Source organism: Ostrinia nubilalis, chromosome 5 (genome assembly GCF_963855985.1).
Source record: "Ostrinia nubilalis chromosome 5, ilOstNubi1.1, whole genome shotgun sequence".
Lineage (NCBI taxonomy): Eukaryota > Metazoa > Arthropoda > Insecta > Lepidoptera > Crambidae > Ostrinia > Ostrinia nubilalis.
In genome coordinates this window covers 8,097,578-8,112,316 of record NC_087092.1, presented here as the reverse complement: position 1 = coordinate 8,112,316, position 14,739 = coordinate 8,097,578, and the positions used below count along the sequence as shown (strand labels likewise).

Here is a 14,739-nt window from a genome sequence, read left to right as displayed (position 1 = left end):
TTGCCTTTATGACCGTTCCTCTTTTATTAGCTCGCTTTTATCCATCCATGTTCCTTTCCCTACCTCTATCACTTGCCTCTTAAACTCTAATGATAGTAAAATCTATAATATTTTAGCTGCATTTATTACTCATAATAACATCAAGCTGTAAATAATGTATGATAGTATTTTTATGTAAATATATTATTTTTTTATCCTTATTATCCTTAACCACTATAAACACTGATTCTATCCTATCACACAATATCTTTGTTCCGTTTCCTTCCGTAATCATAATTCGTTTCCCTACCTTTTAACCTAATCCCACCCTGTCTAAACGCAAAACGCAATGTCCGAAAAACCAAACGCAAAAGTCAAGAACATTCTTTGTCAAGAACCACATCAAGAACTCTGTCGTGGCTAAACGCAATCCGCGAGAGCCATAAAGAAGAAAAAAAAAAAAAAATATTTACAAACACAACAAAGATTGTAGGAACAGTGATTAAATAGGTATATACATTTACTTAATTTACAATTAACAGAATTAGATTTGCCCAACCGTATTGCTGATGAATTTAAACATAGGAATATAACTTGAAACATTTAGAAGAAGATCCTGTATGGAGCACGGGACTGAACCAGGGTTATAAACTTCAATCAGCTCGTCCATAAGCACAAGGCGCTGAATGCCGAAGCACGAGCAGTCAAAAAATATATGTGCTAAGGTTTGGTCTAATTGTGAGTTACAGTACTCACAATGAGGACTGTTGACCATTTTCAAGCGAAAAAGGTGATAATTTAACCGACAATGGCCAAAACGGAGTCTCAAAATAGTAGTAAAAAATTTTCTGTTATAATATGTGGGGAAGTATTTGCAAAACCATGGCATGGTTCCAATGGGAACTTTATATGTTGCGTACCATAAGCCTTTGTTTTGAATTTCAACTATTTGATCCCAATGCTTTTTCCAAATGTGTATACTTCTTTCCTTCAATAGAGGGACTATATCAGAATGCGGTATAGAAATATTAAGACTATTGGAGGAGTCCGGAATAGTATCTGAAAAATTGGTTATAGATCTAGCTAAAAAGTCAGCTCTTTCGTTTCCTAACACGCCAACATGTGAAGGTACCCACATAAATGTAACCTTTATATTCTGAACAGTGAACAAGTCTAACCAGGATTCTTTAATTAAAGCGATAATATAATTAGAATTAGCATTAAATTTATTACTTTTGAGATTTACAAGTACACTCATGCTATCACTAACTATTACCCAGTCACAACATCCCTGATTTTTTTGCTTTATGTGTTTTAAAGCTGCTAAAATAGCTAAGGCCTCGGCTGTAAATATACTTGTATTTGAATTAATTTTATAACCAATACCAGAATTTGATAGTCTATCAAATACAGCAAATGACACTGCAGACTCAGTTTTAGAACCATCAGTATACAAAAACCTATGACCAGTCAACTCAGAAAATTTCTTGTATACATCTTCTTTTGTGGATAAATCATGATCAATGATGGTGTTAATTGCAGGAAATTTGCTATTATAATCTCCCAGATAACATGGGAGAAGAGAAGATCTATGAATTTGAAGTGTTTCAAGAAAATTTACATATTGAGTAAAGCCCAGGAGTAAGTATACAGGATTACGAATTGAAGTTGGAGGGGACTGTTTCAAATTTAAAAACAGGTGATTATTATTTTTACTGTATAATTTCAATAAGAACTTTTCTTTTAAATATAAAAACCTTATACTCAATGGTGGAAGTTTGCACTCAACTTGCATTACATTAATGGGAGTGCTTTTAAATGCTCCAGTAATGAGCCTTAGACTTTTATTTTGTATTTTATCTAATGTTTCTACTAACTTAGTATCACCAGCAAAACAAAGAAAACCATATTCAAAATGACTACGGATCAATGATTTGTATAGAAGTAACAATATTTTGGGGTCTGCACCCCAAGATGTTTTACACAATGATTTTAAAATATTGAAGGCTTTGTTTGCCCTAGCACATATCAAGTCTACATATTTCTTCCAAGACATGTTATATGTAAAGGTGACACCTAAAAACCTAGCTTCTTGAGAAACAGGAATGGGAACATTGTTATAGCTCACTGAAGGAATGTGGTTATGAGTTTTACCAAAGAGAACTAATTTAGATTTAGATGCATTTATATCAAGATTCAAATAAGAAAAATATTTACAAAGTCCTTGCAGAGATTTGTTAAGTATATTAGTAATATTTGTTAAATTTTTTCCAGAAATATATACAACCAAGTCATCAGCAAAATGAAGACTTTTGACTTCTGTACCTAAAATTAAGTTTAAACGACGAATATACAAGATAAAAATCAATGGAGAGAGAATTCCACCTTGACAAACACCAACAGAAGCGTATCTTGGACCATATAATCTACCATCAGACTTAGCATATACTTTTCTTTCAGTCAAGAACTTGTGAACCCAATGAACTATTTTGTTAGGAATTCCAATAGAAAGTAATTCAGAACAAAGAACATCAATATTGACACTATTAAAGGCTCCAGCAACATCAAAAAATATGGACATTAAAAAGTTACTATTATTAAAGCTATTCTGAATGTCAAGCTGTAGCTGACATATACTTTCACGTGAAGATGTTCCCCTTCGGAACCCAAATTGATTAGCAGGTAAAATACTGTTTTGTTCTACATAAAATTCTATCCTTTGTTTTAATAATTGCTCAAAAACTTTACCAACACAGGATGTTAAAGCGATTGGACGATAAGAGCTTGGGTCTGAGTCTGGTTTACCTGGTTTTAATATAGGTATCAGACAATCAGACTTCCATGAGTCAGGAATATCATTGTTTAGCCACAAATTATTGATAACTCTAAGAAACATTTGTAAACCATTTTCACTCAATTTTTTTAACATAATGTATGCAACACCATCCAGACCAAAGGCACTATCCTTTCTAGAATAAATAGCTGAGATCAACTCTTGTATTGAAAAAGGTTTTATTAAATAACTATTAACAGCATTGATTTGATTGTCAAGAGAGTAACTAGATTTATTGTTAACAAAGTCTGGTCTATATATCTGAAGAAAGTCTTGAATCCAGGTGTTATCACTATTGTTGCTGGAATATGTTTTGTTAAATTTACGCATATATTTCCAGATCCTTGACATAGGAGTGCACCGGTTAAAGGAATTGCATAATTCAACCCAGCTATTTTTAGATCTTACTGTTTTTATGGTAAGTTTTTTAAGTGCTTGCATTCTTTTAAATTCTACGTATGTTTCATCAGAAGGATTATTTTTGAAATTAAGGTAGGCTGTTTTCGATTTTACAACTGCCTCAGAGCATTTTTTGTTCCACCAAGGCAATGGAGGAGTCTTTGCCGACTTTTTCCTCAAAGAGATATCAATGAAAGTATTTTCAGGTGAATTAGAAGATGGAAGCGAATTTTTAACTGCATGATGTAAAATTTCACAAAAACCAGTATATGCTTCTAATGAAGTAGAATTTACAGCCTGAAAATTTGATAGTAATATATCAACATTTTCTTTATACGCTTTCCAATCTACCATCCTAAGGTTAGGGAAGATGGGCATATTTGAATTATTATTTGTAGGACCACTATTAACATTATTATTTACAAAAACTTTAATATTTACAGGAAGGTGGTAGCTGCCAAGTGGATCATTATGTACAGACCAATCACAAGAAAGAGCTAATGATGGTGAAACCTCAGAATACGGAACAAACCAGAAACCGTCAACGGGCGTAAATGTGTATTCATATAAAGTACTCCAAATCGCACTACTTTGACTTTAAAGCAATCAGTCAATGGCCGGCGCGCGCATTGTTTACATATCCGTCAGATTGACACTTTATAATTAAATTATGCCGTCTTGTGCCGTTCCAACATGTAATGGTACGTTTACACGCTTGCCAAGCCTTGGCAAGCCCCGACAATCACAAGCGTGTAAAGAAGGCGTTTGGCTTGGCTTGCGTGAGCTTGTGGGCGCTTGCTTCCGATCCAGTCGAGTGTCGGTTTTTTGACGCAGATCAAAGGGCGTTTGCGGCAAGCGCTTGGGACGCATTTACACGTTGGTCCACGTTCAGTGGGCATTGTGATCTCGCGGCGAGTACACGCTTGTACGGACAAAATAAAAAATGAGTAGCTGGTCAAATGACGAGTGTCTTTCCTTCCTCGAGCATTACCAGATGGAATCCTGCATCTGGAATCCGAAAGATGCAAATCACAAAGATAAGAAGAAACAAGCAGATGCATGGATTCGTCTCGCTCAACTTACCGGAAGGCCAGTGAAGGAAGTAAAAAATAAAAAAGAGATATTGATGACTACTTTTCGCAAGCACTTAAAAAAGAAACAGGAATCTATGCGTTCTGGCGCAGGTATGTTCCTATGATGTACCTTTATAATTATTTTGATAGTCTGCTTAGCAAGGTGTAACTTTAATTAAAGTTAGTTTCTCTATTATTCCGCAACTGTCTCGCTCTAATTTTCGACGTTTTCAAAGGTTTGAGAAAATAATTGTGATACTAAAAAAACTCTCTGTTAGTCACTAGATTACCTATTCCCGTAACATTTCCCATATTTTAATCATATTTTCTTTTTGGTCACTTCCGTATTAATTTATGAAGATACGTTTTGAATTTTTTTTTAAATTTAAATGAGCTATTAATGTAAGTGATCAAAAAAGATATATGTTTAAAAGTGTTTCCACGCATTTTAAATAATAAAAATTATATTCCTATAATTCCATTATTTACATTACATTATATATCTTTTATTTTAGGTGCCGATGAAATATACAATCCCACTTGGTATGCCTACGAAATCATGGAGTCATTCTTACTGCAAGTATATACTTGTAATGAAGGGTTAAACACCGAAACTGTAAGTCAAAAGTCATTTATTCTAAATAAAAAAAATCCGTTACTTATTATAAATTTATTTATACATTTTTATCAACTTATCCAATCCTATTAAAATATGAAGTAAATTCTTCTCTGACTTCTTTGGCATTCAGCGGAGATCTTCTCTGACTTCTTTGGCATTCAGCGGAGATCTTCGTGGTATTTGTGGTAATGTTTGCAATGCATTATATCCGTCGTTATCTCTGCGCCATGAACCAGGTGTAACCATATTTCCACTACTGTCATATACGTCTAACGAACCCTGAGGAATATATCGATTTGAAGAACTTTTACTTGTTCTCAAAAAGTTATGTAGTAATACACAAGTCATCGTAAATTCTGTCACAGTTTGTGGTTCTAAATCGATAGGACGTCTGAATATTCTAAAAACCGAGGTTAAAATTCCAAACGTATTTTCAACTACAACTCGGGATTTAGATAAGTTTTGGTTAAATAGCCTTTTTGGTGAGCCTACTTCATGGTTTCCAGGGTAGGGCTTCATTACGTGTTGACTCAATGCAAAAGCACCGTCAGCTAAAAACACGTATGGAATATTAATATTCGATCCTGGAAGTGGACATGGCGGTGGAAAATCTATCTCGTTCCTACATATTCTTTTCCATAGTAAACAATTATTAAACACGCCACCGTCACTTATTCTTCCTTGACTCCCGATGTCTGCAAATACAAATTTGTATTTGCTATCCACTAACGCCAAAAGGACAATGCTAAAAGTTTTTTTATAATTGAAATATTCTGTTCCACTATGAGTTGGGCTTTCAATGACTACATGCTTGCCATCCAATGACCCTATGCAATGTGGAAATTTGGTCCTGAATCCTTCTTCAATATTAAGCCATCCTTCTGCTGTGGTGGGCATCTGTAAAAAAAGAAACTAAATGAAGTGTGAGTAACAATACAGGGTGTTAGGTAAATGGGTATATGAGCCGACACTAGCCCATGTTAACATATGCATATAAATGGTATGGTGAAATCAGAAATTTCATATCATCATTTTAATTTTTTAAATGTTCATACAAAATAAAATTTAAAAATTCAGATTTGTATGAAAATTAAAATAATTAAAATGATGAAATCTATTTTCTGACTTCACCATACCATTTATATGTATATGTTAACATGGGCTAGTGTCGGCTCATATACCCATTTACCTAACACCCTGTATATTATTCTTTGCAGCAATCACAACAAATAGAAGAAATTACAGATCAGACAGAGGATGATCCTCTGATAAGAGACCGCACCAGTACGGCTACCACACCATCCAGACCACCATCTAGATCACCATCCATACAGGCAGTTAATAAACGTCGCCGCCTTGCTTCTGATTCTGAAACGGCTGAAAAGCAAATGGCCGTGGCTTTTGGTCAATTAACGAATGTTTTAAGTCAAAAACAGAATGAAAATAGACCTCCTTACAAAGAAGATGATTGCGATCTATATGCTAAATTATTGGCTATAAAGCTACGTGAACTGCCAAATGATGAACGAAAAATTATGATGTACCAAATAGATGGGTTGTTTATAAACAGAATCAGTCAAAAATCAAATGAGCGTCATACACCATACCCTCAATATTATTCTCGACCTTCCTCAATTGCTGGTTCATATTCACGCCATACACCATCTCCTCAAGTCATTCAGAGTCGGCCAACATCAGTTAATAGCGTTTATTCTGAACCTATACATAACACTCAAAGTTTTTTTCCCTCTCCATACACAGAAACCTCTCATTCAGTGCCAAACACAACAGAACATATACCAACTCCAATACCTCCAGCTCCATCTACATATTCTACATCAACAGCACCCCTGTCATCTATTCGTATAATATCGGACCAAATCCTCAACCCACCCCCGCGAGACACCAACATTATAAACTTAGCTTTATTGAATGCTTTCGAAGATTTTGAGTCGTCAAAATAATTCTTATTTAAGGTTAAATATAAAGTTAAATAATTAAGCTGTAAAAAAGTTTCCTATGAATCAATTAAAACCTAAACAAATGTATAACAATTTTTTCTTTTATTCTTACCTTAACTAGATCCTTTAGAATTTCATTAAGAGATCGGCAAACTTCACGAATGGTTATTGATATCATAGAGACAGATACTTTAAACATGTAGTGAAGGCTTTTGTAAGAATCACCAGATGCTAAAAATCGTAGCGTAATGGCAAGACGAAATTTGGCCGGTATAGCATCTCTGAAGTCTGTATCTTGCTTGGATATCATTGGTGAAATTTTCTGCAGTAAAAATTCAAAATCGGTATAGCTCATTCGGCAGAAGTTATCAAACTCGCCAGAAGGTTCATATAAAAGTTCATTAAATTTCTCTTCTATAAATTGTCTGTAACAAATAAAATATAGGTACAGTAAATATTGTGGAATAACGTAACTACAACAGATAATGGTTACACCAAAATAGTAGTTACCTGGTACGATTTCGATGAATCTTTTTCATCCACCATCTTCGTTGTCGTCGAGTTTTTCTTTTTTTTGTTTCACTTTGCTTGCATTTTAAATAAAAGTACGATAAACCAAATGCAATAGCCGTTACAAGTTCGGTGTCCGCCATGCTTGGATCTATCTTGCAGACTGACGCGTTCCCAAGCGTGTAAACTCCTTTCAAACGCCAAACGAGATTTGTGGAGGCTTGGAGCTGTTTGCCGCTTGCGAAGGCTTGGCAAGCGTGTAAACGTACCATAAGAATGCTACTGGAATTACGAAGAAAGTGCATGGGATCATGTTTTATCCGTAAGTAGCACATTTCCAATTCATTTTAATTAAATAATAATTTTCAAAAAAAATCACGGTTGTATTTTGTAAGTGTTGCCACAGGTCAACGGAATATTTTACCCTACTTTTTTATATTGAATTACATTTGTCTACTTATAAAAAATTCACGCGTTAATTTTGTTAGCGTTACCACAGAATAATGGAATATTTTCCCCATCCTTTTTGTTTTAATTAGTTTTTAGTGTAATTTCATCCATGACATGACAACCTGATTAATTAAATTATAAGTGCCACTTGTGGTCTAAACTGAATAAATATTTTTGATTTTGATTTGATTTCAATATATTGAATTAATTTATAATATTACTCCCTAATAATGAGGAGATAATAAATTACTATCGTGAATTTCATACTTTCCCATTTATTCAAAAGTAAGGCATTGGTATCAACAGATCAGCAGCAGCAATATTTGTATATTTAATAATAATTTTAAGTAATTAATTATTGCTTACATACTTACTCTGATTTTTTTTCAGGATACACAGCCAGAGTTGCCTCGCAATCAAAGGACATCATCCATTTTGGTCCAAAATCAAAAGTGCCGGCCAAAAAATAAAAGTGCTGTATTCTGATAGAATACGTCCGCCTTAGCATTTATTACTATGGCACCAAAGCTGTAGCACCACTGTGCATCGTAGTATTTGAGCTCTAAAAATATATGAAACGACTGACTTTGATCTCAAATACTACGATGCACAGTGGTGCTACAGCTTTGGTGTCATAGTAACAAATACTAAGGCGGACGTATTCTGTCAGAATACAGCACTTTTTTTTTTATTGGCCGACATTTTTGATTTTGAACAAAAAATGTATGAATCGTCGATGAATTTTAGATCTCAAATACTCGACGCACAGTGGTGCTACAGCTTTGGTGCCATAGTAACAAATGCTAAGGCGGACGTATTCTGTCAGAAGACAGCACTTTTTGTTATTGGCCGACACTTTTGATTTTGAACAAAAAATGTATGAATCGTCGATGAATTTTGGATCTCAAATACTCGACGCATAGTGGTGCTACAGCTTTGGTGCCATAGTAACAAATGCTAAGGCGGACGTATTCTGTCAGAACACAGCACTTTTTTTTTTATTGGCCGACACTTTTGATTTTGAACAAAAAATGTATGAATAATCGATGACTTTTAGATCTCAAATACTCGACGCACAGTGGAGCTACGGCTTTGGTGCCATAGTAACAAATGCTAAGGCAGACGTATTCTGTCAGAATACAGCACTTTTTTTTGTTGGCCGGCACTTTTGATTTTGGACCAAAAATATATGAAACGTGGATGATGTCCTTTAAGTATTGGTGATGTTTTTGATTTGGATTCTGTTTTTCACTCCAAGAAAAGTTAAACTAAAAGCACTACTGCGCCGTAAACAAATGTTTTGTTGTCGATATGTTTACATAATAAAGAACCTTAAGTTTCTTTTTTGTTTTACTTGGCATTCTAAAATTTATATTCGACTTTTGTAATTGACTTTTAAATAACATATTATACCTACATAAAATATAGTACATATATTACACTATTTAATAGAAATAAATAATCATCTTACACTTAGTTACTTCGGAGTAAAAATTAAATTCATAGGTAGGTAGGTACTATCTATGCCTATGGCCAGTCATGTCGTCTCGTTCTATCGCAAAGAATCACCATTTGATAAGAGCGAGAGCAAAAACGGAAATGGATAGTTAACACTGGCCGTGTGTACTTATTTCACTTACTTATTTTTTACTTGTTTAACATCTCTTTAAAAAATTACATAATTTTACCCCAAAAATGGGGGTGTCACACGGCGCTAGTAACACTAAAGGGGGTAGAGGGGCGCGGGAGGGGAAGTATTTTGGACACAAGTTGCCACCTGAATGTCTCCAACTTCCTCATTGGCCCTAGAGCAATTCCAAGTATACCATCAATAAAAGCCTAATTAGAGTCATCAAACCTCTCAGTCATTCAATTAGAGCCATTAGAACTTCATAACTATGAGTTGTTTTCTGTGTGTAAGCTGAGGACACGTGTCCCCAGCTGACACATCTGTATCTTCGTAAATATTTATGCTACGATAATGTATTATACCTCAAAAATTACAGTCGAATCCAAATAGTAGGCTTTCCACTTTTCAAGACTTTAGCTCAAATACTGTTAAAACCACGATCAAAAAACTATGTGCGAGCTGGAGTACCGTGTCTCCAGCTTACACATCTGTATCTTTGTAAATATTTAAGCTACATCAATGTTTTATATCTCATAAATTAAAGTCGAATAAAAAAACCCGACTTCAAATCTTTCAAAGCTTTATCTCGAACCGTTTTCGAACTACGAACCGATATGTATGTGTAAGCTGGTGACACGTAACACACGGTGGATTATTAAAACCGTAGAAGTTAGAGTTGCGTTTTAAAGATCAAATAATTCGTTATAATTAAAGTACACACGAGACATAATTTCAAATCTCTAGGCCTCTTAGTTTCAGAATTAAAAGCCAAAAACTATTTTCCCGCCAAATAATTCAAATAATGTGGGTCGACTGCGACGTTGCCGTTCCGTGCGTCCACTAGAGCAGTCGAATTTGAACCTAAAAACTAGTAGCGTTTGAATCATTTTTATTTGTAGTTTAACCCATTAACGCCCAAATGAGAACTACGGTCAATTTCACATAGCCAATGTTTATTTTCTTTATAAAATTACTTCAGAAATAATACTAAACAGAAAGAAAACCAAAAACAAAATCAGAAGTTAGATTTTCAGGGGTGTACTAAGTTTAGTACAATGGGCGCTTATGAGTCATATTGAGCAAAGCCTTCTCCATCTTGGCACAGTTTTCAGGCACTTGCCATAAGCTGTTTTGACTCTATTGAAACACACAGTAATTTTAAGCGGTCAAATCAGCTTGTTTGCTGGTTTATTTTGATTATAACCATTATTTCATATTTCTTCTCCATCAACTAGAGCAGGATTACCTACTATTATTTATCTTTTATAGGTCAAATATGTGCGCTACTATAATATTTGCGGAATGCTAGCTGATCTAAGCGATTATATGAGTTTACTATGCAGTGCAGTCTGCATGCATTTGAAATTGTCATGTCCATCATATAAGCGAACAAGACCCATCCACCGCTTTTTTCATTTTACCTCAGTTTGGTAAAGTTCTATAGACTATCCATCTGATCTAACCCACTAATCTTTTTATCATACTGGAGCTGGACACCCAGTGGTGCCTAACTCTACTTTTTTTATCAAGAGACCCCATATAATGACCTTTCCCAATGGTTCTAAAGCATCAAAATTTGTTCCAATAGTACCCACATTATCTTTAAATCAATACTAATAAAATTATGTTTGCCTTGTCGAATCTGTCTCTAGGCGTTTTGTGAAAATCTTTATAAGTAATCAAAGGATACCGTTTGGTTCTGTTGTCACGTATGGTTCCAAAAACTATGTAACTAAGTCTCTTTAGGTCGACAAACAGGTCGTAATTGGGAAAACAAAATGTTTCTTTTTGTTGTCTGTAACCCCATAAATAAAGAGCCATGTTATTGGAAAAAGAAAACAATGATTACATATAAGAACTATGAAGAAATAAGTAAACACTCTAATAATAATGTCATTATTTTACTATTTTATGTAACATGTCAAGCGCCCATTGTACTAAAGTTAGTACAGCATCACTTTGGGAGTTATAGCATAAAAAACTTTCCATGAAATGAACTTTTTTATGCATTTTTTATTAGAATATGTTGTTAGCTAATACACTAACAACTTATTCGGTATTTTGTGTAACTTAAACCTTGTATAAAAAATTTTCAAATATCCACTAGGAGATACGAAAAAATCACTGAAACGAAATCGCAAAATACTCCCTTAAGATTTTATAATTATGTTCTGTTTCATCTCAGGATGTAATGCATAGGCCTTTGTTTACCGATTCGAATTATTTCCAGAGTTAAAATACCCACTAAATCAGATTTATCGTAACTTAAAGTTGTGTACAATTTATAGTACGGCGGGCGTTAATGGGTTAAATCATTTAATTTCGATTATAAGAATTTTAGACTAGGAGCCGGCTGATTTGTGTATTGAGTACCTAATAACCTATATTTTATTAATAAGAAAAAGCTAGGTAAAACAAAATTATATTTTAATATACAAGTAACGAACTTGTTTCCAAAGGCTCAAATATTTGTGGCGTTTCTAAACGCAACCACTTTAATTTTTATTTAAATACCGTGAAGTCCCACGATTCTGCTACGTCAAGTGGCAAAAATGGGCAACAACTATATTTTGCTCTATGGTTACAAACAGATTTTGCTCTATGACAAACACAGTTGACAATGAGGGTTTTCGCGATTGAAAAATCCGCCAGATGGCAATAAGTAGACGCGAGGTCCAAATACTGCGTTATTGGTGGATTTTGACATATCTGTCAATGTCATGTCAAAAATAACCAATCATGCAGCATTTGGACCTCGCGTCTACGTATTGCCATCTGGCGGATTTTCCAATCGCGAAAACCCTCATTGAATTCTTCTTCTTCTGTTGAAGAATCAAATAAAAAAAAATTAACTACAAGAATAAGCGAACATAACGACATATATAGCCTGACCAGCCCCCCTAGACAAAACGCACTTTTTGATCGAATCGAAAATCGAATCCGTCAAAACTCCATACAAAAAAGGGGCTTTTCGACCACTTTTCGACTGGTTTGCGATTATAATTTGCACTTTGTCTAGACCCATAGGAACATAAAAACCCTCGCCATGTTGCGGAAAATTAATGGTACTAATTTCTTTTAATGGCAACAGTAACTGAAAACTTCATTGACATGTCACCTTACATGTCAGTCTATTGTTGTCAAAGTGTAAACAAACTTTATTTTAAATGTGCGTAATTGATTTTGTGAATTAAATTGCTAAAATATTTTTATAGTCGTGAAAGAAAAGTGGTTTACAATGTGTTAAAGTATTTGTCGAAGAGAAATACTAAGGGTTCGGACAATATTTTCATTGAATAATGTTTCCGACAAAGGTTGTCAAATTGACTGACATGTTTATCGTATAGTACAGTCAACTATGAAAATTAGCTGTGGTTTGTTTCAACTACCTATTTTAAAGTTTTTTGTCACTTTGTAAGTGTTGAATTTTATGGAATTGGGAAAGAAGTACCGAGTTTGAAGCGTTCATGAGCAGACATTGTAGTTGAATATTCAAGTTTAGAATTTGATTATTGATGAATAATAATAAAATCCTACTTGCTCGATTGATGGCTTCATTTAATTTATTTAAACCAGTTTACCTGTTTTATAATATTTTTTGTTAATTTATGAAAATATTAAATTAGCCCATAATCCTGAATCCTGATACATAAAGTTAGCCTATTAATTTAATACAGGTACGACTGTACCCAGTGTTGCACTATCAAATGCAATTGACGCGCCTCTATGCCAGGGTTTTTATGTTCCTGGTCAGGCTATACAAGGTTTCCCAAAAAGTACTGTCAAGCCGAAGCCCAGAGGTAGAGTATCACTAGGGCTACCCGAATACTCGATTTTTTCAAGTTATTTATAATTTTCAGATGATTTATGATGATGATGAAAATCTTTATCATATTTCAAAAACCGGGATAAAATCTATCCTACGTCCTTTCCCGGGACTCAACCATTATTTATTATAATTTATTTATAAAATATAGGTTATTAGGTACTCAATACACAAATCAGCCGGCTCCTAGTCTAAAATTCTTATAATCGAAATTAAATGATTTAAACTACAAATAAAAATGATTCAAACGCTACTAGTTTTTAGGTTCAAATTCGACTGCTCTAGTGGACGCACGGAACGGCAACGTCGCAGTCGACCCACATTATTTGAATTATTTGGCGGGAAAATAGTTTTTGGCTTTTAATTCTGAAACTAAGAGGCCTAGAGATTTGAAATTATGTCTCGTGTGTACTTTAATTATAACGAATTATTTGATCTTTAAAACGCAACTCTAACTTCTACGGTTTTAATAATCCACCGTGTGTTACGTGTCACCAGCTTACACATACATATCGGTTCGTAGTTCGAAAACGGTTCGAGATAAAGCTTTGAAAGATTTGAAGTCGGGTTTTTTTATTCGACTTTAATTTATGAGATATAAAACATTGATGTAGCTTAAATATTTACAAAGATACAGATGTGTAAGCTGGAGACACGGTACTCCAGCTCGCACATAGTTTTTTGATCGTGGTTTTAACAGTATTTGAGCTAAAGTCTTGAAAAGTGGAAAGCCTACTATTTTGATTCGACTGTAATTTTTGAGGTATAATACATTATCGTAGCATAAATATTTACGAAGATACAGATGTGTCAGCTGGGGACACGTGTCCTCAGCTTACACACAGAAAACAACTCATAGTTATGAAGTTCTAATGGCTCTAATTGAATGACTGAGAGGTTTGATGACTCTAATTAGGCTTTTATTGATGGTATACTTGGAATTGCTCTAGGGCCAATGAGGAAGTTGGAGACATTCAGGTCAAGTTGCCGCGTAGAAATGTTATCGAACACTCCTTCTGGTTTGTTCTGTATTCTGAGGGTGAAACCAAGGACAAATCCAGGGCGTTTGGACGCCAAGTCAAAGAACCAACTGTAGTTACTTCACCGCTATTTAGTAAGACAAGACCATTGTCATCAATAACCTCCAGAATATCTCTACCTCTTGAATTCACGGTATTGCACCCCCATGATGTATGATGAGCATTGAAATCCGTCATCCCCTGTTTTATCTGTCAAGTAGTGTTGTGCTGTTGAAGCAATTGATTTATTTAAATCGATGAAAAATGCGAGTTTGTGTTCACTCACTGAGTGTATTCCAGCATTTCCAGCAGCCTCCATAAACTATTGGCACTATCAATTTGAAATGCCTTTGCTCCGGGGTTTTCATACACACTTCGCTCCATTAACGGATTTGATTTTCGGAGCGATCAAGAAAGTGTTGATATTGGACTTTTTTCGA

At 34.5% G+C, this 14,739-nt stretch overlaps 2 protein-coding genes across 3 annotated transcripts in view; one reads left to right on the top strand and one right to left on the bottom strand.

Moving 5' to 3' along the window:
* Window positions 1–6,957, top strand: part of LOC135071764 (uncharacterized) — a 14,471-nt gene extending 7,514 nt beyond the window's left edge. Inside the window, exons 2-8 of one of the 2 annotated variants that reach the window (XM_063965558.1) lie at window positions 375–489; window positions 1,522–1,678; window positions 2,254–2,661; window positions 3,153–3,230; window positions 3,655–4,395; window positions 4,800–4,900; window positions 6,121–6,957. In XM_063965558.1, the coding sequence (XP_063821628.1) occupies window positions 4,155–4,395; window positions 4,800–4,900; window positions 6,121–6,867 (1,089 nt within the window). In that variant the 5' untranslated portion in view covers window positions 375–489; window positions 1,522–1,678; window positions 2,254–2,661; window positions 3,153–3,230; window positions 3,655–4,154 and the 3' untranslated portion in view covers window positions 6,868–6,957. Of the gene's footprint in view, window positions 1–374; window positions 490–776; window positions 1,679–2,253; window positions 2,662–3,152; window positions 3,231–3,654; window positions 4,396–4,799; window positions 4,901–6,120 lie in introns of those variants that run through there. The other variant, XM_063965557.1, reaches the window with a different exon arrangement.
* Window positions 1–14,739, bottom strand: part of LOC135071766 (NIF3-like protein 1) — a 27,592-nt gene extending 12,853 nt beyond the window's left edge. Inside the window, exon 1 of the mRNA XM_063965562.1 lies at window positions 14,586–14,739. The gene's annotated coding sequence lies outside the window, so the exon portion shown is untranslated. The remainder of the gene's footprint in view (window positions 1–14,585) is intronic.